At 29.9% G+C, this 26,363-nt stretch overlaps 1 protein-coding gene and 1 long non-coding RNA gene across 3 annotated transcripts in view; one reads left to right on the top strand and one right to left on the bottom strand.

Annotated features, from left to right (window-relative positions):
* Positions 1 to 1,385: 1,385 nt before the first annotated feature.
* pspc1 (paraspeckle component 1) overlaps positions 1,386 to 26,363 on the bottom strand; it is a 189,374-nt gene continuing 164,396 nt past the window's right edge. For both annotated transcript variants that reach the window (XM_082165389.1, XM_082165388.1), the window contains one exon: positions 1,386 to 1,986. In XM_082165389.1, coding sequence (XP_082021515.1) covers positions 1,774 to 1,986 — 213 coding nt within the window. In that variant the 3' untranslated portion in view covers positions 1,386 to 1,773. The remainder of the gene's footprint in view (positions 1,987 to 26,363) is intronic.
* LOC309495673 lies at positions 5,526 to 25,388 on the top strand. The gene is made up of 3 exons (XR_014204780.1): positions 5,526 to 6,188; positions 24,698 to 24,796; positions 25,175 to 25,388. It is a non-coding gene; the product is annotated as an uncharacterized lncRNA (long non-coding RNA).

The following is a 26,363-nucleotide window of genomic DNA, read 5'->3' as shown; positions in this document are numbered from 1 at the left end:
AGTATAAGCGGAATAATTGACTTCAGGCCGTTGAATTATTAGAAAAATAATGCACACCCGAGGTGTAACGGCCACTCCGCTTCGCGTCGTGACCGCATTACCACCTCGGGTGTGCATTATTTTTCTAATAATTCAACGGCCTGTCGTCAATTATTCCTTACTTAATAAATGTCTAATAAAAGTAATAAATGTAATAAATGCTGTTCATTGAACTTTATATTCATCAAAGAATCCTGAAAAATACACTGCATCATGGTTTCCACAAAAAATGTAAGCAGCTGTTTAACACTGATAATAATTAGAGATGTTTCTTGAACAGCTAATCAGTATATTAGAATGTATAGTATAGTCACATAGAAAACAGCTATTTTAATTAGTAATATTTTGCAATATTACTGTTTTTACTGTATTTTTGATTAATTAAATGCAGCCTTGGTGAACAGAAGACTTCTTTCAAAAATGTCCTTTCTTTTTTTTTCTTTTTTTTGGACAAATTTACGTTTTATTAAAAGTGCAGGGGACACATTCCCTGCAAACTATACGCCCATGCTTCCAAGGCTCTTCCATCTGCAAGTTGTTAGGACCTTCACCAAGGTACCTTCATCTGCATGATCCAGACTACAGGGATCTTCTTGGTGCTCCCAAAGATCAGCATTATCCAGCTCTTCATGTTCAAGGCTGTTTAAACTCCTGTCTTCCAGTGCAACGCGGATCAGCACAACCAGTGGAAGCCGTCGGCCACCACTGGAATCACCACCTGACCAAGTGGAATGTAAATATAATTTTACCAAAACACTTTTTCAGAGACTTCGGCATTAGTGTGAATTGTCAGTATGTGATTTTGCATTAGATGTTTTATAAAACAAACGATCATTCAGTTGTTGAATTCAGAATAAGATGATTGTCCTTATTAGTTGCAGAGGAACCATAGTTTATCTTTCCATGAGATAACAACTCTGCCATAGTAACATCCAACTTAATCACCTGCAATTTATCAATCTTATGCACTAAACGTATCCATTCATGGCACTCATTTAGTAGTTGTGATATTTTTGTACATACAATTCCTGAAAACCTTAAATTTACATAATATTTATTTTACTGTTAAGGTGAAATTCCTTATCTGGCGCCCTGAGGCAAAGGTGGTCCTCTGACATTTTTACAGGGTTTAGAACGACAATAACTGGGTTAAACACAGTGTGAATGGCCCTAAACAGTAAAATAAAATTAAACACAAAAAGTCATTAACATATTATTTATTAAAATAAGAAAACACATGGAACCATTTGTATGTGCCATTTACTCAGAATATGCAACAAGAATGATGTTACTCAATAGTATCACTAAGGACTTTTTAAATCTGTGACAACCACAAATGCACATAATTATTTTAAAACATTTATTCAAAGTACTGACATTCTAAATCAGAAAGCAGGAGAATTCAGAATGTTCTACAAATGCAAGTTCCACATAAACACTTATTGACAGGAAAACAGCTTAATTGCAGATAATAAAATAAAAAATGAAATACATGACTACATTAATAGTTAGCAATCTACGATTGGTTTAGGATATTTTGTCAAGTAAAAGCTGATTCAATGGCGTTTAATAATTCATGACAGTGTTTCACATTAACACAGGGCCTGGTTCATACCATTTCTGTCCATTTTAGACATAAATAGTCAGTTGGTCATATGGTAATTTATCAGAAATCATGAGTCAAGGTGCTCCAATCTGTACATGTGGTAGCATAATTTCCAGAGAAAACTAATATTAGTATCTATGTCGTTTGTTGTTCGGCCCATCAAAGTTGCCCCCAACTGGACTTCCTCTCCCAAAGCCACTTTGGCCAACCACACCAGGAACAGGACCTGCCCCAACAACCATGGGTGAGTGCTGCTGCTGCTGAGGGGAGTCAACACCAGTCCGCCCACCCGCGGGAGAACCCATCGGAAGACCTCCTCCTTCAGAAAACCGCTCATTATGCTGGATATAAAAAATAGGTAGGGCATATTTGTAGCAAGCAATTGTTTGAATATGATGCAATTTTATATTAACCATATAATATTTTAGTTGTTGCATAAACAAGTTGTCCAAAAATAAGCAAAAATGTAAAATGATTGACTATATTTTGAGCCAAAGGTCTTGATGGTTTTGAAAAAGGTTCATGTTTTTCAGTTTTGTTCAAGGTAATTAAAGCAACAGTTTTTCAATAATGAAAGAATATATAAATGTATGGTATTTGCATAAAATGTGCCCCCTGCTGTTGGGGCCAAAGGGACAATAATTAACATGATAGTAAACAGCTGGCTGACCTTTCCAGTTGTTGAAATGACATGGTTAGATTCAGATGGTAAATATCATATATCAAGTTGTCCACCATCACAATCATCATATGTATAATGAAACCATCATAATTTTTTTTTTAAATGATATTAATCATATAATAAAATATCATATTTATTTGCTTTTTAAAATAATTTTGTTTCTGTACTTTTAATTTGAACACACTATATTGGCAAAAGTTTTGGGACGCCTGCCTTTACATGCACATGAACTTTAATGACATCCCCTTCTTAATCCGTATAGGGTTTAATATGGAGTTGGCCCACCCTTTACAGCTATAACAGCCTCAACTCTTCTGGGAAGGCTTTCCACAAGGTTTAGGAGTGTGTTTATGGGAATTTTTGACCATTCTTCTAGAAGCGCATTTGTGAGGTCAGGCACTGATGTTAGACAAGAAGGCCTGGCTCACAGTCTCCGCTCTAATTCATCCCAAAGGTGTTCTATCAGGTTGAGATTAGGACTCTGTGCAGGCCAGTCAAGTCCCTCCACACCAAACTCGCTCATCCATGTCTTTATGGACCTTGCTTTGTGCACTGGTGAGCATTCATGTTGGAACAGGAAGGGGCCATCCCCAAACTGTTCCCACAAAGTTGGGAGCATGAAATTGTCCAAAATGTATTGTTATGCTGAAGCTTTAAGAGTTCAGGAACTAGTTCTGGAACTAGGGGGCCAAGCCCAATCCCTGGAGAAACACACACACAAAAAAAACAAAAAACAAAAAAAAACACCATAATCCCCCCTCCACTAAACTTTACACTTGGCACAATGCAGTCAGGCAAGTACAGTTCTCCTGGCAACCACCAAACCCAGAGTCATCCATCAGATTGCCAGACAGAGAAGCGTGATTCATCACTCCAGAGAACATGTCTCCACTGCTTCTGAGTCCAGTAGCGGCGGCCTTACACCACCGCCCTCCAGCAGTGCCTTACACCACTGCATCCGATGCTTTGCATTGCACTTGGTGATGTAATTCTTGGATGGCTATGGAAACCCATTCCATGAAGCTGTCTACGCACTGTTCTTGAGCTAATCTGAAGGCCCATGAAGTTTGGAGGTCTGTAGCTATTGACTTTGCAGAAAGTTGGCGACTTCTGCACACTATGCGTCTCAGCATGTGCTGACCCCACTTTGTGGTTTTACGTGGCGTACCACTTCGTGGCTGAGTTGCTGTTGTTCCCAATTGCTTCCACTTTGTTATAATACCACTAAGAGTTGACCGTGGAATTTTTAGTAGTGAGGAAATTTTATAAATGGACTTATTGCACAGGTAGCAACCTATCACGGTACCATGCTTGAATTCACTGAGCTCCTGAGAGCGACCCATTCTTTCACAAATGTTTGTAGAAGCAGTCATGTTTTACATCATGCCTAGGTGCTTGATTTTATACAACTGTGGCCATGGAAGTGATTGGAACACCTGATTTTAATGATTTGGAGGGGTGTCCCAATACTTTCGGCAATATAGTGTATTTTAATGACAGTATATTTATTGAACAAAAATAAATTATTTTATTCACAAAATATCGCTCAAGTGATTGTTTTGAACAAGTATTAACTTAGACATTATTAAAACATTATTTTAGCTAAAGTAATTGTATCAATACTAATGTGACTTTTGCCCCATGCTGGTGACCTTGACAGTTGCCATATCATAAAATCTGTTGCTCCATCAATGTTCATTAAAAACATTTTTTTTTTTTTCTGCAATCATACGCTATAAGTGAAAAGCACTTTATTTTTTACGGTGTACCTTTAAAAATATAATATTTTATTATATGATTTGCGATATACAAAGAAATGCCTACATTCACTATTATAGTTTTGTAATCCTGCACAAATGACAAAAAAACAACTCAAAGAATAACTAGAAAAAAAAGTTTGTTGAGACAAAGTTTAAGTTGGCTTGAGAAAGCCGAACCAGAGAGTTGGAAGAAGTTTGAAGTAGTTTAAAGTTAGTTTAAAATTTGATTGATAGATTAGTTAGAAAGAAAGAATAGTTGGAAAGAAAAAAAGAATAGTTGGAAAGAAAGAAAGATTAGTTAGAAAGAAAGAAAGACAAAGAAAGATTAGTTAGAATGAAAGAGAAAGAAAGAAAGAAAGAAAGAAAGAAAGAAAGAAAGAAAGAAAGAAAGAAAGAAAGAGAGATTAGTTAGAAAGAGAAAGAAAGAAAGATGGATAAGAAAGAAAGAAAGAAAGAAAGAAAGATCAGTAAGAAAGAAAGATTAGTTAGAAAGAAAGAAAGAAAGACAAAGAAAGATTAGTTAGAATGAAAGAGAAAGAAAGAAAGAAAGAAAGAAAGAGAGATTAGTTAGAAAGAAAGAGAAAGAAAGAAAGATGGATTAGTTAGAAAGAAAGAAAGATGGATAAGAAAGAAAGAAAGAAAGAAAGATTAGTAAGAAAGAAAGATTAGTTAGAAAGAGAGAAAGAAAGATTAGTTAGAAAGAAAGAATAGTCAGAAAGAAAGATTAGTTAGAAAGAAAGACAGATTAGTTAGAAAGAAAGATAGATTAGAAAGAAAGAAAGAAAGAAAGAAAGAAAGAAATATAAAGAAAGATAGATTAGCTAGAAAGAAAGAAAGAAAGAAAGAAAGATATATTAGTTAGAAAGAAAGATGGATTAGTTAGAAAGAAATATAGATTAGTTAGAAAGAAAGATTAGTTAGAAAGAAAGATGGATTAGTTAGAAAGAAAGAAAAAATAGTCAGAAAGAAAGATTAGTTAGTTAGAAAGATAGATTAGTTAGTTAGAAAGATAGATTAATTAGAAAGAAAGAGATTAGTTAGAAAGAAAGAAAGATAGATTAGTTAGAAAGAAAGAAAGAATAGTCAGAAAGAAAGATTAGTTAGAAAGAAAGATAGATTAATTAGAAAGAAAGAGATTAGTTAGAAAGAAAGAAAGATAGATTAGTTAGAAAGAAAGAAAGATTAGTTAGAAAGAAAGATGGATTAGTTAGAAAGAAAGAAATATTAGTAAGAAAGAAAGAAAGAAAGAAAGAATCGTTAGTTGTAAAGAAAGATAGATTAGTAAGAAAGAAAGATGGGTTAGTTAGAAAGAAAGATAGATTAGTTAGTTAGAAAGAAAGATGGATTAGTTAGAAAGAAAGAAATATTAGTAAGAAAGAAAGAAAGAAAGATTCATTAGTTGTAAAGAAAGAAAGATAGATTAGAAAGAAAGAAGGAAAGAAAGATAGATTAGCTAGAAAGAAAGAAAGAAAGATATATTAGTTAGAAAGAAAGATGGATTAGTTAGAAAGAAATATAGATTAGTTAGAAAGAAAGAAAGATTAGTTAGAAAGAAAGATGGATTAGTTAGAAAGAAAGAAAGAAAGAAAGAATAGTCAGAAAGAAAGATTAGTGAGTTAGAAAGATAGATTAATTAGAAAGAAAGAGATTAGTTAGTTAGAAAGAAAGATAGATTAGTTAGAAAGAAAGAAATATAGATTAGTTAGAAAGAAATAAAGAATAGAAAGGAAGAAAGATTAGTTAGAAAGAAAGATAGATTAATTAGAAAGAAAGAAAGATAGATTAGTTAGAAAGAAAGAAAGAAAGAAAGAAAGAAAGAAAGAAAGATTAGTTAGAAAGAAAGATGGATTAGTTAGAAAGAAAGATGGATTAGTTAGAAAGAAAGAAATATTAGTAAGAAAGAAAGAAAGAAAGATTCATTAGTTGTAAAGAAAGAAAGATAGATTAGTTAGAAAGAAAGAAATATAGATTAGTTAGAAAGAAATAAAGAATAGAAAGGAAGAAAGATTAGTTAGAAAGAAAGATAGATTAATTAGAAAGAAAGAAAGATAGATTAGTTAGAAAGAAAGAAAGAAAGAAAGAAAGAAAGAAAGAAAGATTAGTTAGAAAGAAAGATGGATTAGTTAGAAAGAAAGATGGATTAGTTAGAAAGAAAGAAATATTAGTAAGAAAGAAAGAAAGAAAGATTCATTAGTTGTAAAGAAAGAAAGATAGATTAGTAAGAAAGAAAGAAAGATGGATTAGTTAGAAAGAAAGAAAGATAGATTAGTTAGTTAGAAAGAAAGATGGATTAGTTAGAAAGAAAGAAATATTAGTAAGAAAGAAAGAAAGATGGATTAGTTAGAAAGAAAGAAAGAAAGATAGATTAGTTAGTTAGAAAGAAAGATGGATTAGTTAGAAAGAAAGAAATATTAGTAAGAAAGAAAGAAAGATTAATTAGTTGTAAAGAAAGAAAGATAGATTAGTAAGAAAGAAAGAAAGATGGATTAGTTAGAAAGAAAGAAAGATAGATTAGTTAGTTTGAAAGAAAGATTGATTAGTTAGAAAGAAAGATAGATTAATTAGAAAGAAAGAGATTAGTTAGAAAGAAAGAAAGATAGATTAGTTAGAAAGAAAGAAAGAATAGTCAGAAAGAAAGATTAGTTAGAAAGATATATAATTAGAAAGAAAAAGATTAGTTAGAAAGAAAGAAAGATAGATTAGTTAGAAAGAAAGAAAGAAAGAAAGATAGATTAGTTAGTTAGAAAGAAAGATGGATTAGTTAGAAAGAAAGAAATATTAGTAAGAAAGAAAGAAAGATTCATTAGTTGTAAAGAAAGAAAGATAGATTAGTAAGAAAGAAAGAAAGATGGATTAGTTAGAAAGAAAGAAAGATAGATTAGTTAGTTTGAAAGAAAGATTGATTAGTTAGAAAGAAAGATAGATTAATTAGAAAGAAAGAGATTAGTTAGAAAGAAAGAAAGATAGATTAGTTAGAAAGAAAGAAAGAATAGTCAGAAAGAAAGATTAGTTAGAAAGATATATAATTAGAAAGAAAAAGATTAGTTAGAAAGAAAGAAAGATAGATTAGTTAGAAAGAAAGATAGATTAGTTAGAAAGAAAGAAAGAATAGTCAGAAAGATTAGTTAGAAAGAAAGATAGATTAATTAGAAAGAAAGATAAGTTAGAAAGAAAGAAAGAAAGATAGATTAGTTAGAAAGAAAGAAAGAATAGTCAGAAAGATTAGTTAGAAAGAAAGATAAGTTAGAAAGAAAGAAAGAAAGATTCATTAGTTGTAAAGAAAGAAAGATAGATTAGTAAGAAAGAAAGAAAGATGGATTAGTTAGTTAGAAAGAAAGATGGATAAGTTAGAAGGTAGGAAAAGATAGATTAGTAAGAAATAAAGATGGATTAGTTAGAAAGAAAGAAAGATAGATTAGTTAGTTAGAAAGAAAGATGGATTAGTTAGAAAGAAAGATGGATAAGTTAGAAAGAAAGAAAGATAGATTAGTTAGTTAGAAAGAAAGATGGATTAGTTAGTTAGAAAGAAAGATGGATTAGTTAGAAAGAAAGAAAGATAGATTAGTTAGTTAGAAAGAAAGATGGATTAGTTAGAAAGAAAGATGGATAAGTTAGAAAGAAAGATGGATAAGTTAGAAAGAAAGAAAGATAGATTAGTAAGAAAGAAAGATGGATCAGTTAGAAAGAAAGATAGATAGATTAGTTAGAAAGAAAGATGGATTAGTTAGAAAGAAAGAAAGATAGATTAGTAAGAAAGAAAGAAAGATGGATTAGTTAGTTAGAAAGAAAGATGGATTAGTTAGAAGGTAGTAAAAGATAGATTAGTAAGAAATAAAGATGGATTAGTTAGAAAGAAAAAGATTAGTTAGTTAGAAAGAAAGATGGATTAGTTAGAAAGAAAGATGGATTAGTTAGAAAGAAAGAAAGATAGATTAGTTAGAAAGAAAGATGGATCAGTTAGAAAGAAAGATAGATAGATTAGTTAGAAAGAAAGATGGATTAGTTAGAAAGAAAGAAAGATTAGTAAGAAAGAAAGAAAAGAAATAAAGAAAGATTCATTAGTTATAAAGAAAGAAAGATGGATTAGTTAGAAAGAAATAAAGATGGATTAGTTAGAAAGAAAGATGGATTAGTTATAAAGAAAGAAAGATAGATTCGTTAGTTAGAAAGAAAGATGGATTAATTAGAAAGAAAGAAAGATAGATTAGTAAGAAAGAAAGATGGATCAGTTAGAAAGAAAGATTAGTTAGAAAGAAAGAACGAAAGAAAGAAAGATTGATTAGTTAGAAAGAAAGAAATATAGATTAGTAAGAAAGAAAGATGGATTAGTTAGAAAGAAAGAAAGAAAGAAAGAAAGAAAGATTAGTTAGAAAGAAAGAAAGATGGATTAGTAAGAAAGATTGATTAGTTACAAAGAAATATAGATTAGTAAGAAAGAAAAAATGGATTAGTTAGAAAAAGATAGATTAGAAAGAAAGAAAGAAAGAAAGAAAGAAAGAAAGAAAGAAAGAAAGAAAAAGATAGATAGATTAGCTAGAGAGAAAGAAAGAAAGATAGATTAGTTAGAAAAAAGATGGATTAGTTAGAAAGAAAGATAGATTAGTTAGAAAGAAAGAAAGAAAGAAAGAAAGAGAAAGATAGATAGATTAGCTAGAGAGGAAGAAAGATAGATTAGATAGAAAAAAGATGGATTAGTTAGAAAGAAAGATAGATTAATAAAAAAAAATTATTAATTAAAAAAAATGTTAGAAAGAAAGATGGATTAGTCAGAAAGAAAGAAAGATAGATTAGTTAGAAAGAAAGATAGATTAGTAAGAAAGAAAGAAAGAAAGATTGATTAGTTAGAAAAAGAAAGATGGATTAATTAGAAAGAAAGATATATTAGTTAGAAAGAAAAAAAGATGGATTAGTTAGAAAGAAAGAAAGAAAGAAAGATAGACTAGTTAGAAAGAAAGAAAGATAGATTAGTTAGAAAGAAAGAACGAAAGAAAGATAGATTAGCTAGAAACTGTTGTTTTTGGCAGCCCTTTTAGTTTTAGTCTTAGTCTTTTGGACGAAAATGCTTTTTAGATTTAGTCACATTTTAGTCACTTATAAACTTGATAGTTTTAGTCAAGTTTTAGTCGACGAAAACACAAAAAGGTTTTAGTCAAGTTTTAGTCGACGAAAACGCAAAAAGGTTTTAGTCAAGTTTTAGTCCATTTTAGTAAAAAAAAAAAAAAGAAGTAGTCTTTAACAAATTAATTTAGGTTAAAAAGTATTGGAAATGGGCTTAGGTTTGACAGGTTGTAGCAAGTGTTGCAATTCATAAAACAGCAGTTAACCTTAAAACCTTTGCATAATAAACTAGACTTTCTCATTGATGGAGATGCAGTGCTGCCAAGCTGTAGGCTACTACATTGTTGCATTGGGCAGAAACCTTTTATCCCCATATTTAGGGTTGGGTACCGAAACCCGGTTCCAATAGGGAACCGGTTCCGACGTAAACGGTAGTATCGAGACCGAATAAGAACGCAACTTTCGGTGCCTGATTTCGGTGCCTGACTTTTTTCACCGCCCCCTATAAAACATCTCGCGGCACGAATGATCCAATAACAAAACATATCCAGTTAACCAGCAGAGCATTCATTTAGTTCGTTTGTTAAATAAGAGACAATCTAGCGCTGAACTGTGTTTTTTAAATCAAGTGATCAAAGTGCTCGTTGCCGCTGCGATCAGTGGGAATGCGTTGCAGCTCGCGCACACCGCACTGTCTTCTCTCGGACGCGCGCTTCAATACGTTGCAGAGATTGATCTATTTATGAGGCGCCGTCTATATGAGTATGTGCGCGGAGAATTTGTGTGTGCGTGCTCGCGTCTCAGATGAGTATGTGCGCGAGTTTGTGTGTGTGTGTGTGTGTGTGCTCGCGTCTCAGATGAGTATGTGCGCGGAGAGTTTGTGTGTGCGTGCTCGCGTCTCAGATGAGTATGTGCACGGAGAGTTTGTGTGTGTGTGTGCGTCTCAGATGAGTAGCCTATGTGCGCGGAGAGTTCCGCGCGTCTCCTGTGTGTAGAGTTTGCGTGTGTGTGCGTGAGTTGTGAGATGTGACGTTGTGCATTTCATATAGTTGGAGCATTCAGCAGTATACATGTATGTGTGACAACTTAGTATATGTGTATGCAAGCGTTTTATGTGTGCGTGAATGAAGTTCGATTTAGGCCCTAGACGGCGCCTCATATCTATTCGTTCTGGTGAAATCACAACATATAATGCACACAAAGTGTCCCTGCTTGATATACAACCACTGATGAGCATAATCAAAAAAAACAAAAAAAAAACTACGAATGCGGATTAGAACCCAAAACCTCTGACACTCTTGACTAAAGTTCAAGTTCAGCTGCAGTGTTCCTCTTCGGGTAAGTCTAGTATTTTAATGCCAACTGCAAATCTTGCATATCAAGTATGAAGTATATCAAGTATATTTATATGAGGCTATACTATGTGTGTTAAATATTTCTGCTCAGTGTCAGATATTTCTCTGTTTTGTAAAAGTCTATAATATATAATATGTAATAATATATATATATATATATATATATATATATATATATATATATATATATATATATATATATATATATAAATAATATGAGAAGACAAAATTTTGATCTTAACTTAAGTGTTTTCGGCTACATCAGCACAATTTTTAATTTTATCAGAAATCAGAAAATCTTTTTCAGAAAACACACACAGGTTTTATTATTTTTTTGATAAAGTGTGTGCGGTTTCGTTTTCTTAAGTACCGGTTTAACCCTCTGGGGTCTGGGCTGTTTTTGGGGCCCTTGAGATGTTCTGACATGCTCTGACATTTGTGCTTTTTTCAGTTGCATATAAACATATTAATGGCAAAGGTGTAAATTCACTCTATATAGCACAAACAGGGCTACCATAATATGTGAGCCACGTGCATGTACATGTTTTCATTTTTGAGAGAATAATGTTTATGCATGGTTATTGAAAAAACTAAAAACTAAAATTTCTGAAATAAGGCCACAAAACACATAGTAAATATGTGTCAATAAGACTTTTGACTAATGGATGTCCTCGCCTAGAGTTTTTTCTTCAAAATTATGTGAAAATAGTCTTGCTTTATCGTTCACATAAAACCATACATTGATTTAAATTGATGTAAAACAGGTTTAGCTTGGAAAGCCAATATGCGAGGGGGCGTGAACGAGGAGTGGTTTACACCTTAGAATACAATGTCCCACCCACTCTGCATAATGATGAGCCATTCATTCAGGTGTGAAACTGACTGAGCCACAATGCAAGGACAAGATATATTTAGAAGAAGACTTATATTGACCATTTAAGATTTTGCTTACATCTATCTTGTAAATATGTTTTGCTATTTTATTAAAAAGGTTACAATTACAACAATAATTACAATTTCAACAATATTTCAAGTGTACTCTTTCTTTGTAAAAAAAAAATTATTATAGGCCTACATTTTATCTATGTATTCATTAGTTTGAATATAGTCAACATTGGAACAGCTAACATCTTAGTTGATGACTTTATTTTTGACAAAAATAGATATAGAAATTGCTAAACAAAAGCTTATTTGACGTGGCAGTATATTCTACAGTAAAAACTGAACCCAAATCTAGTCAACAAGATGTTGTCTTTCATATTTCGTCTGACTGTAACGTTGTTTTCATGAAATATTAGGGCATATTGTTAATTTGCAGTTTAATACGTTGCTTATACAAATAGCCTACATTTTATTTCAACATATTTCAACATTTTTACTCATCTCAGTATAGCAATACAGTTTGCTAAAACATCATCATTCATTCACACACGCAATTTAAATTTAACTTCTGGCAAAGATGAAGTTGACGATAGGCTATTGACTCGCGATCTTCGCAGTAGGCTAGTGAATGCACCTGAGAAATGCACATTTATTAGGCTACATAGTTTTTTGTTTTGATCTTTAAATCCAGGAAATTTGTTAATGAAAAAATTATTAAAATGAAGATACAATTGATACAAAACGAAATTCGTTTTAAAGAAAGGATTTGTAGTTTCTGTTTTGAGGTCTCTGTGAAAGTTTGAAAGTCTTTTAGTGGGCTTTCAGAGCGCTCGCGTCCATAATGGAGAACTGTCACGTAATATTGTTTTTTCCTCATAAATGCGAACACGAAAAATAAAAGACAAAAGACTTTTAAGTAAAACTTACTCCGAAATTGTGTCCTCGGCGGAATTCGCTCTTCAAAATGCTGCCGTTCGTAGTCTGAGTTACAATCTTCCTCTGAGGAAAAAACCCGGTATCATGCATTCTTCCTCGCTGTCCAGAATCATCTGAAGGGCGTCTTTACTGGAGAAGCGTGCCATACTCAAAACGCGATGAACTATCAGTAAGTCTGATGAAGAAACTTATCTTATGAATAGTGCGCTCTGCGAGTGGGTGTGAACTCATTTCAGGGGGCGTTTACCTTATTTTGCATATCACCTCAGCACATTATCTTATGAATAGCGCGCTCTGCGAGAGGGCGTGAACTAATTACAGATAATTAGATGAGACGGGAGAAACTGTACTTCACTTTAGTTTCATACAGATTACATTGCAGGAGAATATTTGTTTTGAATGTGAACTGTTTTATTTAAAAGTAGAAATTTAAAGCTTTCTTTAGACGCATGTTTCATGGTTGTGTGATAAGTATTTGCTGAGTTTTCCAGACTTGTTTCAGAAAGATTTTTGCGGAGACAGAGTGAGCTGAAAGCGCACCCTGTTTATTTTATTTATTTAAAAATAAAAACAAGGTTTTGATGTTAATGTGAGTGTACACAAAAAAAAGAAGACCCTCTATAGTTTATAATCATGTATTTATTTTATTTATATGACCATAAATGACGGATTTTTTTAAGTTTATGTTGCTGCTATGTGAAAAAAATCCAGCAAAACGCGTGGGCGCGTTTCTCGACCTCAGAGGGTTAAGAACCGTTTAAGCACCGGAACCGTTTGAAAAATACCGAGTAGGTACTGGTATCGGATAAAACCCAACCAATACCCAACCCTACCCATATTTCAAGTTATATTTTTTCCATGAATTGATGCTCTTCTAAAATTTCAGCACATTGGCTATTTTCACCAGTAATCACAGTAATAAAGGAATGGTTTACAGTTTAAACAGCAAAAAACTTTGAGCTATCAACATTACACACAGATAAAGTGGTAACAGTGGAATCACTGTTTTACTCAAAAAAAGCCAGGAATAAAAACATTCTTACTTTGGCAATTGTGGCTTTATTATATAATTAGTTAAATAATAATTTATGTTATGATCTAAGTTATATAATAATTATATATTACTTTGTACCAATTAGCCCACTAAACTAATGCTCGGACACACTCGGTCTCTCTCGCGTACACTCGGTCTCTCTCGCGCGCAGACACACTCGGTCTCTCTCGCGCACTTTCGGTCTCTCTCGCGCACTGTCGCTCGCTCGCGCAGTTCGTTTCACTTTTGTCCAGTCCGTCGCCTCATATCGAAGATGTGTGGCGAGTGACTAGCCGCAGCCGCAGGTGTGTTGTTGTTGTGTGGAATCTGATGCGCGGCATGGCGGCAGCTGGGTGGTGGGCGTACACAAAACAAGGATAGGAAGCGGCAGCCTTGCTGATACTTTTTTTTTTTAGCTCAAAACAGACAGATTTCACGCAAATTAGGCAGAAATGACATGCATTGTGAACGTCAGACTTATAATCATTTTCGTTCCGTCTCGTCTCGTCAACGAAAACTCGAAAACGTCTCGTCATGTTTTAGTCACCTTAGAGCCATTTTTAGCTAGTCATCGTCGCGTTATCGTCATAAAAAAAAGGTGCGTCAACGAAATCATTTCGTTATCGTCATCGTTGACGAAAACAACATTGGCTAGAAAGAAAGATTAGTTAGAAAGAAAGTAAGATATATTAGTTAGAAAGAAAGATGGATTAGTTAGAAAGAAAGAAAGATGGATTAGTTAGAAAGAAAGAAAGATAGATTAGCTAGAAAGAAAGATTAGTTAGAAAGAAAGTAAGATATATTAGTCAGAAAGAAAGATGGATTAGTTAGAAAGAAAGAAAGATGGATTAGTTAGAGAGAAAGAAAGATAGATAGATTAGCTAGAAATAAATAAATAAAGATATAGTTAGAAAGAAAGAAAGAAAAATTTGTTAGAAAGAAAGATAGATTAGTTAGAAAGAAAGATATATTAGTAAGAAAGAAAGAAAGAAAGATTGATTAGTTAGAAAGAAAGATATATTAGTTAGAAAGAAAAAAGTTGGATTAGTTAGAAAGAAAGAAAGAAAGAAAGAAAGAAAGAAAGAGAGAAAGATAGATTAGTTAGAAAGAAAGAAAGAAAGAAAGAAAGATAGATTAGTTAGAAAGAAAGATGGATTAGTTAGAAAGAAAGAAAGATGGATTAGTTAGAAAGAAAGATAGATTAGAAAGAAAGAAAGAAAGAAAGAAAGAAAGAAAGAAAGAAAGATTAGTTAGAAAGAAAGATGGATTAGTTAGAAAGAAAGAAAGATGCGTAAGAAAGAAAGATGGATTAGTTAGAAAGAAAGATGGATTAGTTAGAAAGAAAGAAATATAGATTAGTTAGTTAGAAAGAAAGATGGATTAGTTAGAAAGATAGATACGTTAGAAAGAAAGAAAGATAGATTAGTTAGAAAGAAAGATGGATTAGTTAGAAAGAAAGAAAGATAGATTAGTTAGAAAGAAAGATGGATTAGTTATAAAGAAAGAAAGATTAGTAAGAAAGAAAGAAAGAAAGAAAGAAAGATAGTTATAAAGAAAGAAAGATAAGTAAGAAAGAAAGATGGACTAGTTAGAAAGAAAGATAGATTAGAAAGAAATAAAGAAAGATTAGTTAGAAAGAAAGAAAAATTGATTATTTAGAAAGAAAGATTAGTTAGAAAAAGATAGATTAGAAAGAAAGAAAGAAAGAAAGAGAAAGATAGATATATTAGCTAGCTAGAAAGAAAGATAGATTAGTTAGAAAGAAAGAAAAATGTGTTAGAAAGAAAGATGGATTAGTCAGAAAGAAAGAAAGAAAGATAGATTAGTTAGAAAGAAAGATAGATAGATTAGTAAGAAAGAAAGAAAGAAAGAAAAATTGAATAGTTAGAAAGAAAGAAAGATGGATTAATTAGAAAGAAAGATATATTAGTTAGAAAGAAAAAAGATGGATTAGTTAGAAGAAAGAAAGATAGATTAGTTAGAAAGAAAGATAGATTAGTTAGAAAGAAAGAACGAAAGAAAGATAGATTAGCTAGAAAGAGAGATTAGTTAGAAAGAAAGAAAGATGGATTAGTTAGAAAGATAGATTAGTAAGAAAGATATATTAGTTAGAAAGAAAGAAAGATGGATTAGTTAGAAAGAAAGAAAGAAAGAAAGAAAGAAAGAAAGAAAGAAAGATAGATTAGCTAGAAAGAAAGATATAGTTTGTTAGAAAGAAAGATAGATTAGTTAGAAAGAAAGATAGATTAGTAAGAAAGAAAGAAAGAAAGAAAGAAAGAAAGATTGATTAGTTAGAAAGAAAGAAAGATGGATTAATTAGAAAGAAAGATATATTAGTTAGAAAGAAAAAGATGGATTAGTTAGAAAGAAAGAAAGATAGATTAGTTAGAAAGAAAGATAGATTAGTTAGAAAGAAAGAAAGATTAGTTAGAAAGAAAGAATGAAAGAAAGAGATTAGCTAGAAAGAAAGAAAGATGGATTAGTTAGAAAGAAAGATAGATTAGTAAGAAAGAAAGAAAGATATATTAGTTAGAAAGAAAGATGGATTAGTTAGAAGGAAAGATAGATTAGTTAGAAAGAAATAAAGAAATAAAGAAAGAAAGAAAGAAAGATTAGTTAGAAAGAAAGAACGATTAGTTAGAAAGAACGAAATATGCGTTAGAAAGAAAGAAAGATGGATTAGTTAGAAAGAAAGAAAAAAAGGGATTAGTTAGAAAGATGGATTAGTTAGTTAGAAAGAAAGAAAGATGGATTAGTTCGAATGAAAGATAGATTAGTTAGAAAGAAAGAAAAGATTACTAAGAAAGAAAGATTGATTAGTTAGAAAGAAATATAGATTAGTAAGAAAGAAAGATGGATTAGTTAGAAAGAAAGATAGATTAGAAAGAAAGAAAGAAAGAAAGATAGATAAGCTAGAAAGAAAGAAAGAAAGAAAGAAAGAAAGAAAGAAAGAAAGAAAGAAAGATGGATTAGTTAAAGAAAGATGGATTAGTTAGAAAGAAAGATAGATTAGTTAGAAAGAAAGAAAGATAGATTAGCTAGAAAGAAAGAAAGATAGATTAGTTAGAAAGAAAGAAAGGAAAATTTGTTAGAAAGAAAGATGGATTAGTCAGAAAGAAAGAAAGAGATTAGTTAGAAAGAAAGATAGATTAGTAAGAAAGAAAGAAAGATTGATTAGTTAGAAAGAAAGAAAGATAGATTAATTAGAAAGAAAGAAATATATATTAGTTAGAAAGAAAGAAAGATGGATTAGTTAGAAAGAAAGAACGAAATAAAGATAGATTAGCTAGAAAGAAAGAAAGATTAGTTAGAAAGAAAGAAAGATGGATTAGTTAGAAAGAAAGATAGATTAGTAAGAAAGAAAGAAAGAAAGAAAGATTGATTAGTTAGAAAGAAAGAAAGATGGATTCATTAGAAAGAAAGAAAGATGGATTCATTGGAAAGAAAGAAATATATATTAGTTAGAAAGAAAGAAAGATGGATTAGTTAGAAAGAAAGAACGAAAGAAAGATAGATTAGCTAGAAAGAAAGAAAGATTAGTTAGAAAGAAAGATGGATTAGTTAGAAAGAAAGAAAGATGGATTAGTTAGAAAGAAAGAAAGATTGATTGATTAGTTAGAAAGAAAGAAATAAAGAAAGAAAGATAGATTAGTTAGAAAGAAAGAAATATGGATTAGTTAGAAAGAAAGAACGAAAGAAAGATAGATTAGCTAGAAAGAAAGATTAGTTAGAAAGAAAGAAAGATGGATTAGTTAGAAAGAAAGATAGATTAGTAAGAAAGAAAGAAAGAAATATTAGTTAGAAAGAAAGATGGATTAGTTAGAAAGAAAGAAAGAAAGAAAGATAGATTAGTAAGAAAGAAAGAAAGATGGATTAGTTAGAAGGAAAGATAGATTAGTAAGAAAGAAAGAAAGATTAGTTAGAAAGAAAGATGCGTTAGAAAGAAAGAAAGATGGATTAGTTAGAAAGAAAGAAAGAAATAAAGATGGATTAGTTAGAAAGATGGATTAGTTAGTTAGAAAGAAAGATGGATTAGTTAGAAAGAAAGATAGATTAGTTAGAAAGAAAGAAAGATTAGTTAGTTATAAAGAAAGATAGATTAGTAAGAAAGAAAGAAAAATGGATTAGTTAGAAAGAAAGATAGATTAGTTAGAAATAAAGATAGATTAACTAGAAAGAAAGAAAGATGGATTAGTTAGAAAGAAAGAAACATTCGTTAGAAAGAAAGATGGATTAGTCAGAAAGAAAGATGGATTAGTCAGTAAGAAAGATAGATTAGTTAGAAAGAAATAAAGATGGATTAGTTAGAAAGAAAGATAGATTAGTAAGAAAGAAATAAAGAAAGATATATTAGTTAGAAAGATGGATTAGTTAGAAAGAAAGAAAGATAGATTAGTTAGAAAGAAAGAAAGATTGATTAGTTGGAAAGAAAGAAAGAAAGAAAGAAAGAAAGAAAGAAAGAAAGAAAGAAAGAAAGAAAGATAGATTAGTTAGAAAGAAAGATGGATTAGTTAGAAAGAAAGATGGATTAGTTAGAAAGAAAGAAAGTAAGAAAGAAAGAAAGATGGATTAGTTAGAAAGAAAGAAAGATTAGTAAGGAAGAAAAAAGAAAGAAAGAAAGAAAGAAAGAAAGAAAGAAAGAAAGAAAGAAAGAAAGAAAGAAAGAAAGAAAGAAAGGTGGATTAGTTATTTAGAAAGAAAAATAGATTAGTTAGAATGAAAGAAAGAAAAATGTATTAGTTAGAAAGAAAGAAAGAAAGAAAGATAGATTAGTTAGAAAGAAAGATGGATTAGTTAGAAAGAAAGAAAGAAAGAAAGTAAGAAAAAAAGAAAGATGGATTAGTTAGAAAGAAAGATTAGTAAGAAAGAAAAAAGAAAGAAAGAAAGAAAGAAAGGTGGATTAGTTATTTAGAAAGAAAAATAGATTAGTTAGAATGAAAGAAAGAAAAATGTATTAGTTAGAAAGAAAGAAAGAAAGAAAGAAAGAGAGAAAGAAAGAAAGAAAGAAAGAAAGAAAGAAAGAAAGAAAGAAAGAAAGAAAAAAGAAAGAAAGAAAGAAAGAAAGAAAGAAAGAAAGAAAGAAGGAAAGAAGGAAAGAAAGATGGATTAGTTAGAAAGAAAGAAAGTAAGAAAGAAAGAAAGATGGATTAGTTAGAAAGAAAGAAAGATTAGTAAGGAAGAAAAAAGAAAGAAAGAAAGAAAGAAAGAAAGAAAGAAAGAAAGAAAGAAAGAAAGAAAGAAAGGTGGATTAGTTATTTAGAAAGAAAAATAGATTAGTTAGAATGAAAGAAAGAAAAATGTATTAGTTAGAAAGAAAGAAAGAAAGAAAGAAAGATAGATTAGTTAGAAAGAAAGATGGATTAGTTAGAAAGAAAGAAAGAAAGAAAGAAAAAAAGAAAGATGGATTAGTTAGAAAGAAAGATTAGTAAGAAAGAAAAAAGAAAGAAAGAAAGAAAGAAAGAAAGAAAGGTGGATTAGTTATTTAGAAAGAAAAATAGATTAGTTAGAATGAAAGAAAGAAAAATGTATTAGTTAGAAAGAAAGAAAGAAAGAAAGAAAGAAAGAAAGAAAGAAAGAAAGAAAGAAAGAAAGAAAGAAAGAAAGAAAAAAGAAAGAAAGAAAGAAAGAAAGAAAGAAGGAAAGAAGGAAAGAAAGATGGATTAGTTAGAAAGAAAGAAAGTAAGAAAGAAAGAAAGATGGATTAGTTAGAAAGAAAGAAAGATTAGTAAGGAAGAAAAAAGAAAGAAAGAAAGAAAGAAAGAAAGAAAGAAAGAAAGAAAGAAAGAAAGAAAGAAAGGTGGATTAGTTATTTAGAAAGAAAAATAGATTAGTTAGAATGAAAGAAAGAAAAATGTATTAGTTAGAAAGAAAGAAAGAAAGAAAGAAAGAAAGATAGATTAGTTAGAAAGAAAGATGGATTAGTTAGAAAGAAAGAAAGAAAGAAAGAAAGAAAGAAAGAAAGAAAGAAAAAAAGAAAGATGGATTAGTTAAAAAGAAAGATTAGTAAGAAAGAAAAAAGAAAGAAAGAAAGAAAGAAAGAAAGAAAGAAAGAAAGGTGGATTAGTTATTTAGAAAGAAAAATAGATTAGTTAGAATGAAAGAAAGAAAAATGTATTAGTTAGAAAGAAAGAAAGAAAGAAAGAGAGAAAGAAAGAAAGAAAGAAAGAAAGAAAGAAAAAAGAAAGAAAGATTGATTAGTTAGAAAGAAAGAAAGATAGATTAATTAGAAAGAAAGAAATATATATTAGTTAGAAAGAAAGAAAGATGGATTAGTTAGAAAGAAAGAACGAAATAAAGATAGATTAGCTAGAAAGAAAGAAAGATTAGTTAGAAAGAAAGAAAGATGGATTAGTTAGAAAGAAAGATAGATTAGTAAGAAAGAAAGAAAGAAAGAAAGATTGATTAGTTAGAAAGAAAGAAAGATGGATTCATTAGAAAGAAAGAAAGATGGATTCATTGGAAAGAAAGAAATATATATTAGTTAGAAAGAAAGAAAGATGGATTAGTTAGAAAGAAAGAACGAAAGAAAGATAGATTAGCTAGAAAGAAAGAAAGATTAGTTAGAAAGAAAGATGGATTAGTTAGAAAGAAAGAAAGATGGATTAGTTAGAAAGAAAGAAAGATTGATTGATTAGTTAGAAAGAAAGAAATAAATAAAGAAAGATAGATTAGTTAGAAAGAAAGAAATATGGATTAGTTAGAAAGAAAGAACGAAAGAAAGATAGATTAGCTAGAAAGAAAGATTAGTTAGAAAGAAAGAAAGATGGATTAGTTAGAAAGAAAGATAGATTAGTAAGAAAGAAAGAAAGAAATATTAGTTAGAAAGAAAGATGGATTAGTTAGAAAGAAAGAAAGAAAGAAAGATAGATTAGTAAGAAAGAAAGAAAGATGGATTAGTTAGAAGGAAAGATAGATTAGTAAGAAAGAAAGAAAGATTAGTTAGAAAGAAAGATGCGTTAGAAAGAAAGAAAGATGGATTAGTTAGAAAGAAAGAAAGAAATAAAGATGGATTAGTTAGAAAGATGGATTAGTTAGTTAGAAAGAAAGATGGATTAGTTAGAAAGAAAGATAGATTAGTTAGAAAGAAAGAAAGATTAGTTAGTTATAAAGAAAGATAGATTAGTAAGAAAGAAAGAAAAATGGATTAGTTAGAAAGAAAGATAGATTAGTTAGAAATAAAGATAGATTAACTAGAAAGAAAGAAAGATGGATTAGTTAGAAAGAAAGAAACATTCGTTAGAAAGAAAGATGGATTAGTCAGAAAGAAAGATGGATTAGTCAGTAAGAAAGATAGATTAGTTAGAAAGAAATAAAGATGGATTAGTTAGAAAGAAAGATAGATTAGTAAGAAAGAAATAAAGAAAGATATATTAGTTAGAAAGATGGATTAGTTAGAAAGAAAGAAAGATAGATTAGTTAGAAAGAAAGAAAGATTGATTAGTTGGAAAGAAAGAAAGAAAGAAAGAAAGAAATAAAGAAAGAAAGAAAGAAAGAAAGAAAGAAAGATAGATTAGTTAGAAAGAAAGATGGATTAGTTAGAAAGAAAGATGGATTAGTTAGAAAGAAAGAAAGTAAGAAAGAAAGAAAGATGGATTAGTTAGAAAGAAAGAAAGATTAGTAAGGAAGAAAAAAGAAAGAAAGAAAGAAAGAAAGAAAGAAAGAAAGAAAGAAAGAAAGGTGGATTAGTTATTTAGAAAGAAAAATAGATTAGTTAGAATGAAAGAAAGAAAAATGTATTAGTTAGAAAGAAAGAAAGAAAGAAAGATAGATTAGTTAGAAAGAAAGATGGATTAGTTAGAAAGAAAGAAAGAAAGAAAGTAAGAAAAAAAGAAAGATGGATTAGTTAGAAAGAAAGATTAGTAAGAAAGAAAAAAGAAAGAAAGAAAGAAAGAAAGAAAGGTGGATTAGTTATTTAGAAAGAAAAATAGATTAGTTAGAATGAAAGAAAGAAAAATGTATTAGTTAGAAAGAAAGAAAGAAAGAAAGAAAGAGAGAAAGAAAGAAAGAAAGAAAGAAAGAAAGAAAGAAAGAAAAAAGAAAGAAAGAAAGAAAGAAAGAAAGAAAGAAAGAAAGAAAGAAAGAAGGAAAGAAGGAAAGAAAGATGGATTAGTTAGAAAGAAAGAAAGTAAGAAAGAAAGAAAGATGGATTAGTTAGAAAGAAAGAAAGATTAGTAAGGAAGAAAAAAGAAAGAAAGAAAGAAAGAAAGAAAGAAAGAAAGAAAGAAAGAAAGAAAGAAAGAAAGGTGGATTAGTTATTTAGAAAGAAAAATAGATTAGTTAGAATGAAAGAAAGAAAAATGTATTAGTTAGAAAGAAAGAAAGAAAGAAAGAAAGATAGATTAGTTAGAAAGAAAGATGGATTAGTTAGAAAGAAAGAAAGAAAGAAAGAAAAAAAGAAAGATGGATTAGTTAGAAAGAAAGATTAGTAAGAAAGAAAAAAGAAAGAAAGAAAGAAAGAAAGAAAGAAAGAAAGGTGGATTAGTTATTTAGAAAGAAAAATAGATTAGTTAGAATGAAAGAAAGAAAAATGTATTAGTTAGAAAGAAAGAAAGAAAGAAAGAAAGAAAGAAAGAAAGAAAGAAAGAAAAAAGAAAGAAAGAAAGAAAGAAAGAAAGAAGGAAAGAAGGAAAGAAAGATGGATTAGTTAGAAAGAAAGAAAGTAAGAAAGAAAGAAAGATGGATTAGTTAGAAAGAAAGAAAGATTAGTAAGGAAGAAAAAAGAAAGAAAGAAAGAAAGAAAGAAAGAAAGAAAGAAAGAAAGAAAGAAAGAAAGAAAGGTGGATTAGTTATTTAGAAAGAAAAATAGATTAGTTAGAATGAAAGAAAGAAAAATGTATTAGTTAGAAAGAAAGAAAGAAAGAAAGAAAGAAAGATAGATTAGTTAGAAAGAAAGATGGATTAGTTAGAAAGAAAGAAAGAAAGAAAGAAAGAAAGAAAGAAAGAAAGAAAAAAAGAAAGATGGATTAGTTAAAAAGAAAGATTAGTAAGAAAGAAAAAAGAAAGAAAGAAAGAAAGAAAGAAAGAAAGAAAGAAAGAAAGAAAGAAAGAAAGAAAGAAAGGTGGATTAGTTATTTAGAAAGAAAAATAGATTAGTTAGAATGAAAGAAAGAAAAATGTATTAGTTAGAAAGAAAGAAAGAAAGAAAGAAAGAAAGAGAGAAAGAAAGAAAGAAAGAAAGAAAGAAAAAAGAAAGAAAGAAAGAAAGAAAGAAAGAAAGAAAGAAGGATTAGTTAGTTAGAAAGAAAGATAGATTAGCTAGAAAGAAAGAAAGAAAGAAAGATGGATTAGTTAGAAAGAAAGATAGATTAGCTAGAACAGTGGTTTTCAAACTGTGGGTCGCGACCCACTTGTGGGTCACACAGTGAGAAAAGGTGGGTCGCACAAAGGCACTTAGCTGCAGCTAAATTTACGTTACGATGAGTGAAACAAAACCAGTCCGATTAATGACCAAACGACTATGAGTTTTAGCGCCCGCCAAAGTGTTATTTGATCGCTGAGTAATGTAGATGAACTGCTGCGCTTGTGACAGAGTCACAGTGCATGTTTAACTGAAAGAACGAGCAGAGAGAGTACTCGGTCGCGCGCGCGCTCTCTCTCTCTCTCTTCGGAGCCAGGCGAAAGTGTAAAAAAGACTTCACCGTCTCCAAACTAAGCGCTGTCCTGCTCTCTCTCCATCGCACATATTAATCAAAATATATCGACACGGTGGTAAAAGGTCGGAAGACCAAAGTTTCATGTGGAGCATTCGGAGATTTTTTTTTTTCTTCCTCAATTACCGCTGGGTGTGAATTGTGCTAAATAAGTTGTTGCCTTATCTTCTCTGAAAAGCGTCCCAGACATTCAGCTGACATAAAACAACACTTTAATTAAACGAAAAAAACTATCCAGTGATGAAACGTTTTCTGTGTTGACACAAATCTTGGATGTCTATGTCCTAACTGCTGGGATAATCACACAACGTGCATGACATGTCCAATTCGCGAACTAATGACTCCTTTGAACGATTCATTTTAATGAATGGACAACTGATCTTTCCAACAGTGAACTCAGGAGACGTTTGAATCAGTAACACTTTACAATAAAGTTATATTTATTACATAAATTACATAAAAAGTACAGTTTGCTTACTCAAGCTTAAGCTTTAAAATAAATAAAACCCCTTGTTTGTTTGTTTTTAAAGAATATGACTACATTTTTCCACACAGTGCTATCAAGAATCGATAAGAGAATCGTTAAAGAATCGGATCGATAATCAGAATCGTCAGTGGCATTATTATTATTGATAAAATCTTATAATTTCCCATCCCTATGTGAAGACGGTAAAATTATAATCAAACATTAAAGAACATACATGTTTTTAAAAGTTTTTTTAAGAGTTAAAAGTTTAAAATATTTTGCTAACATGAAGGCTTGTCGCTGTCAGTCTTTTTACATCAGTGCAAAACTAGGGAATGCAGATTAAGACCATCAGCATGCATTGATTAATCCCATGGCATGTAGCAAAAAAAATAAAAATGTGCGACCAAATCATGCTGGTGCGACCAACTGAGAAAGTTGGTAGCACCAGTGCAAGTGGGTCTTGAGATTGATTATACTTGTCTAGGTGGGTCCTAGAACGAAAAAGTTTGGGAACCCCTGAGCTAGAATGAAAGAAAGAATGAACGGTGGATTAGTTGGTTAGAATGAAAGAAAGATGGATAAGTAAGAAAAAAAGATAGATTAGTTAGAAAGAAAGAAAGAAAGAAAGATGGATTAGTAAGAAAGAAAGATGGATTAGTTAGAAAGAAAGAAAGAGAGAAAGAAAGAAAGAAAGAAAGAAAGAAAGAAAGAAAGATGGATTAGTTAGAAAGAAAGATTGATTAGTTAAAAATAAAGAAAGATGGATTAGATAGATAGAAAGAAAGATGGATTAGAAAGAAAGAAAGAAAGAAAGAAAGAGAAAAAAGAAAAAAAGATGGATTAGTTAAAAAGAAAGAAAGACTGATTAGTTAGAAAGAAAGAAAGAAAGATAGATAGTAAGAGAGAAAGAAAAAAGATTGATTAGTTAGTTAGAAAGAAAGAGAAAGAAAAAAGATTGATTAGTTAGAAAGAAAGATGGATTGGTTAGTTAGAAAGAATGAAAGATGGATTAGTTAGAAAGAAAGATGGACTGGTTAGAAAGAAAGAAAGATGGATTAGTTAAAAAGAAAGAAAGATAGATTAGTTAGAAAGAAAGATTAGATAGAAAGATAGATTAGTTAGAATGAAATTAAAGATAGATTAGATAGAAAGAAAGATGGATTAGTTAGAATGAAAGAAAGAAATTTATATTAGTTAGAAAGAAAGAAAGAAAGATGGATTGGTTAGTTAGAAAGAAAGAAAGATGGATTAGTTAGAAAGAAAGATGGATTAGTTAGAAATAAAGAAAGATAGATTAGTTAGAAAGAAAGAAAGAAAGAAAGAAAGGTGGATTAGTTATTTAGAAAGAAAAATAGATTAGTTAGAATGAAAGAAAGAAAAATGTATTAGTTAGAAAGAAAGAAAGAAAGAAAGAAAGATAGATTAGTTAGAAAGAAAGATGGATTAGTTAGAAAGAAAGATGGATTAGTTAGAAAGAAAGAAAGAAAGAAAGAAAGAAAGAAAGAAAGAAAGAAAGAAAGAAAAGAAAAAGTAAGAAAAAGAAAGATGGATTAGTTAAAAAGAAAGAAAGATAGATTAGTTAGAAAGAAAGATTAGATAGAAAGATGGATTAGTTAGAATGAAAGAAAGAAATTGATATTAGTTAGAAAGAAAGAAAGAAAGATGGATTGGTTAGTTAGAAAGAAAGAAAGATGGATTAGTTAGAAAGAAAGATGGATTAGTTAGAAATAAAGAAAGATAGATTAGTTAGAAAGAAAGAAAGAAAGAAAGAAAGAAAGAAAGAAAGAAAGAAAGAAAGAAAGAAAGGTGGATTAGTTATTTAGAAAGAAAAATAGATTAGTTAGAATGAAAGAAAGAAAAATGTATTAGTTAGAAAGAAAGAAAGAAAGAAAGAAAGAAAGATTAGTTAGAAAGAAAGAAAGATTAGTAAGGAAGAAAAAAAGAAAGAAAAAAAGAAAGAAAGAAAGAAAGAAAGAAAGAAAGAAAGAAAGGTGGATTAGTTATTTAGAAAGAAAAATAGATTAGTTAGAATGAAAGAAAGAAAAATGTATTAGAAAGAAAGAAAGAAAGAAAGAAAGAAAGATAGATTAGTTAGAAAGAAAGATGGATTAGTTAGAAAGAAAGATGGATTAGTTAGAAAGAAAGAAAGAAAGAAAGAAAGAAAAGAAAAAGTAAGAAAGAAAGAAAGATGGATTAGTTAGAAAGAAAGATTAGTAAGAAAGAAAAAAAGAAAGAAAGAAAGAAAGAAAGAAAGAAAGAAAGAAAGGTGGATTAGTTATTTAGAAAGAAAAATAGATTAGTTAGAATGAAAGAAAAATGTATTAGTTAGAAAGAAAGAAAGAAAGAAAGAAGGATTAGTTAGTTAGAAAGAAAGATAGATTAGCTAGAATGAAAGAAAGAATGAACGGTGGATTAGTTGGTTAGAATGAAAGAAAGATGGATAAGTAAGAAAAAAAGATAGATTAGTTAGAAAGAAAGAAAGAAAGAAAGAAAGAAAGAAAGAAAGAAAGATGGATTAGTAAGAAAAAAAGATGAATTAGTTAGAAAGAAAGAAAGAAAGAAAGAAAGATAGATAGATTAGTTAGAAAGAAAGAATGAAAGATAGATTAGTTAGAAAGAAAGATAGATTAGATAGAAGGATAAATAGATAGATTAGTTAGAAAGATAGATTAGAAAGAAAGAAAGAAAGATTAGTTAGAAACAAAGATGGATTAGTTAGAAAGAAAGATAGATTAGTTAGAATGAAAGAAAGATAGATTAGTTAGAAAGAAAGATGGATTAGTTAGAAAGAAAGAAAGATGGATTAGTTAGAAATAAAGAAAGATAGATTAGTTAGAAAGAAAGATAGATTAGATAGAAGGATAAATAGATTAGTTAGAAAGATAGATTAGTT

Source organism: Leuciscus leuciscus, assembly GCF_965113295.1.
Source record: "Leuciscus leuciscus genome assembly, chromosome: 3".
Taxonomy (NCBI): Eukaryota; Metazoa; Chordata; class Actinopteri; order Cypriniformes; family Leuciscidae; genus Leuciscus; species Leuciscus leuciscus.
Note: the sequence above shows the minus strand (reverse complement) of the source record. Positions and strands in the feature narration are given on the sequence as shown.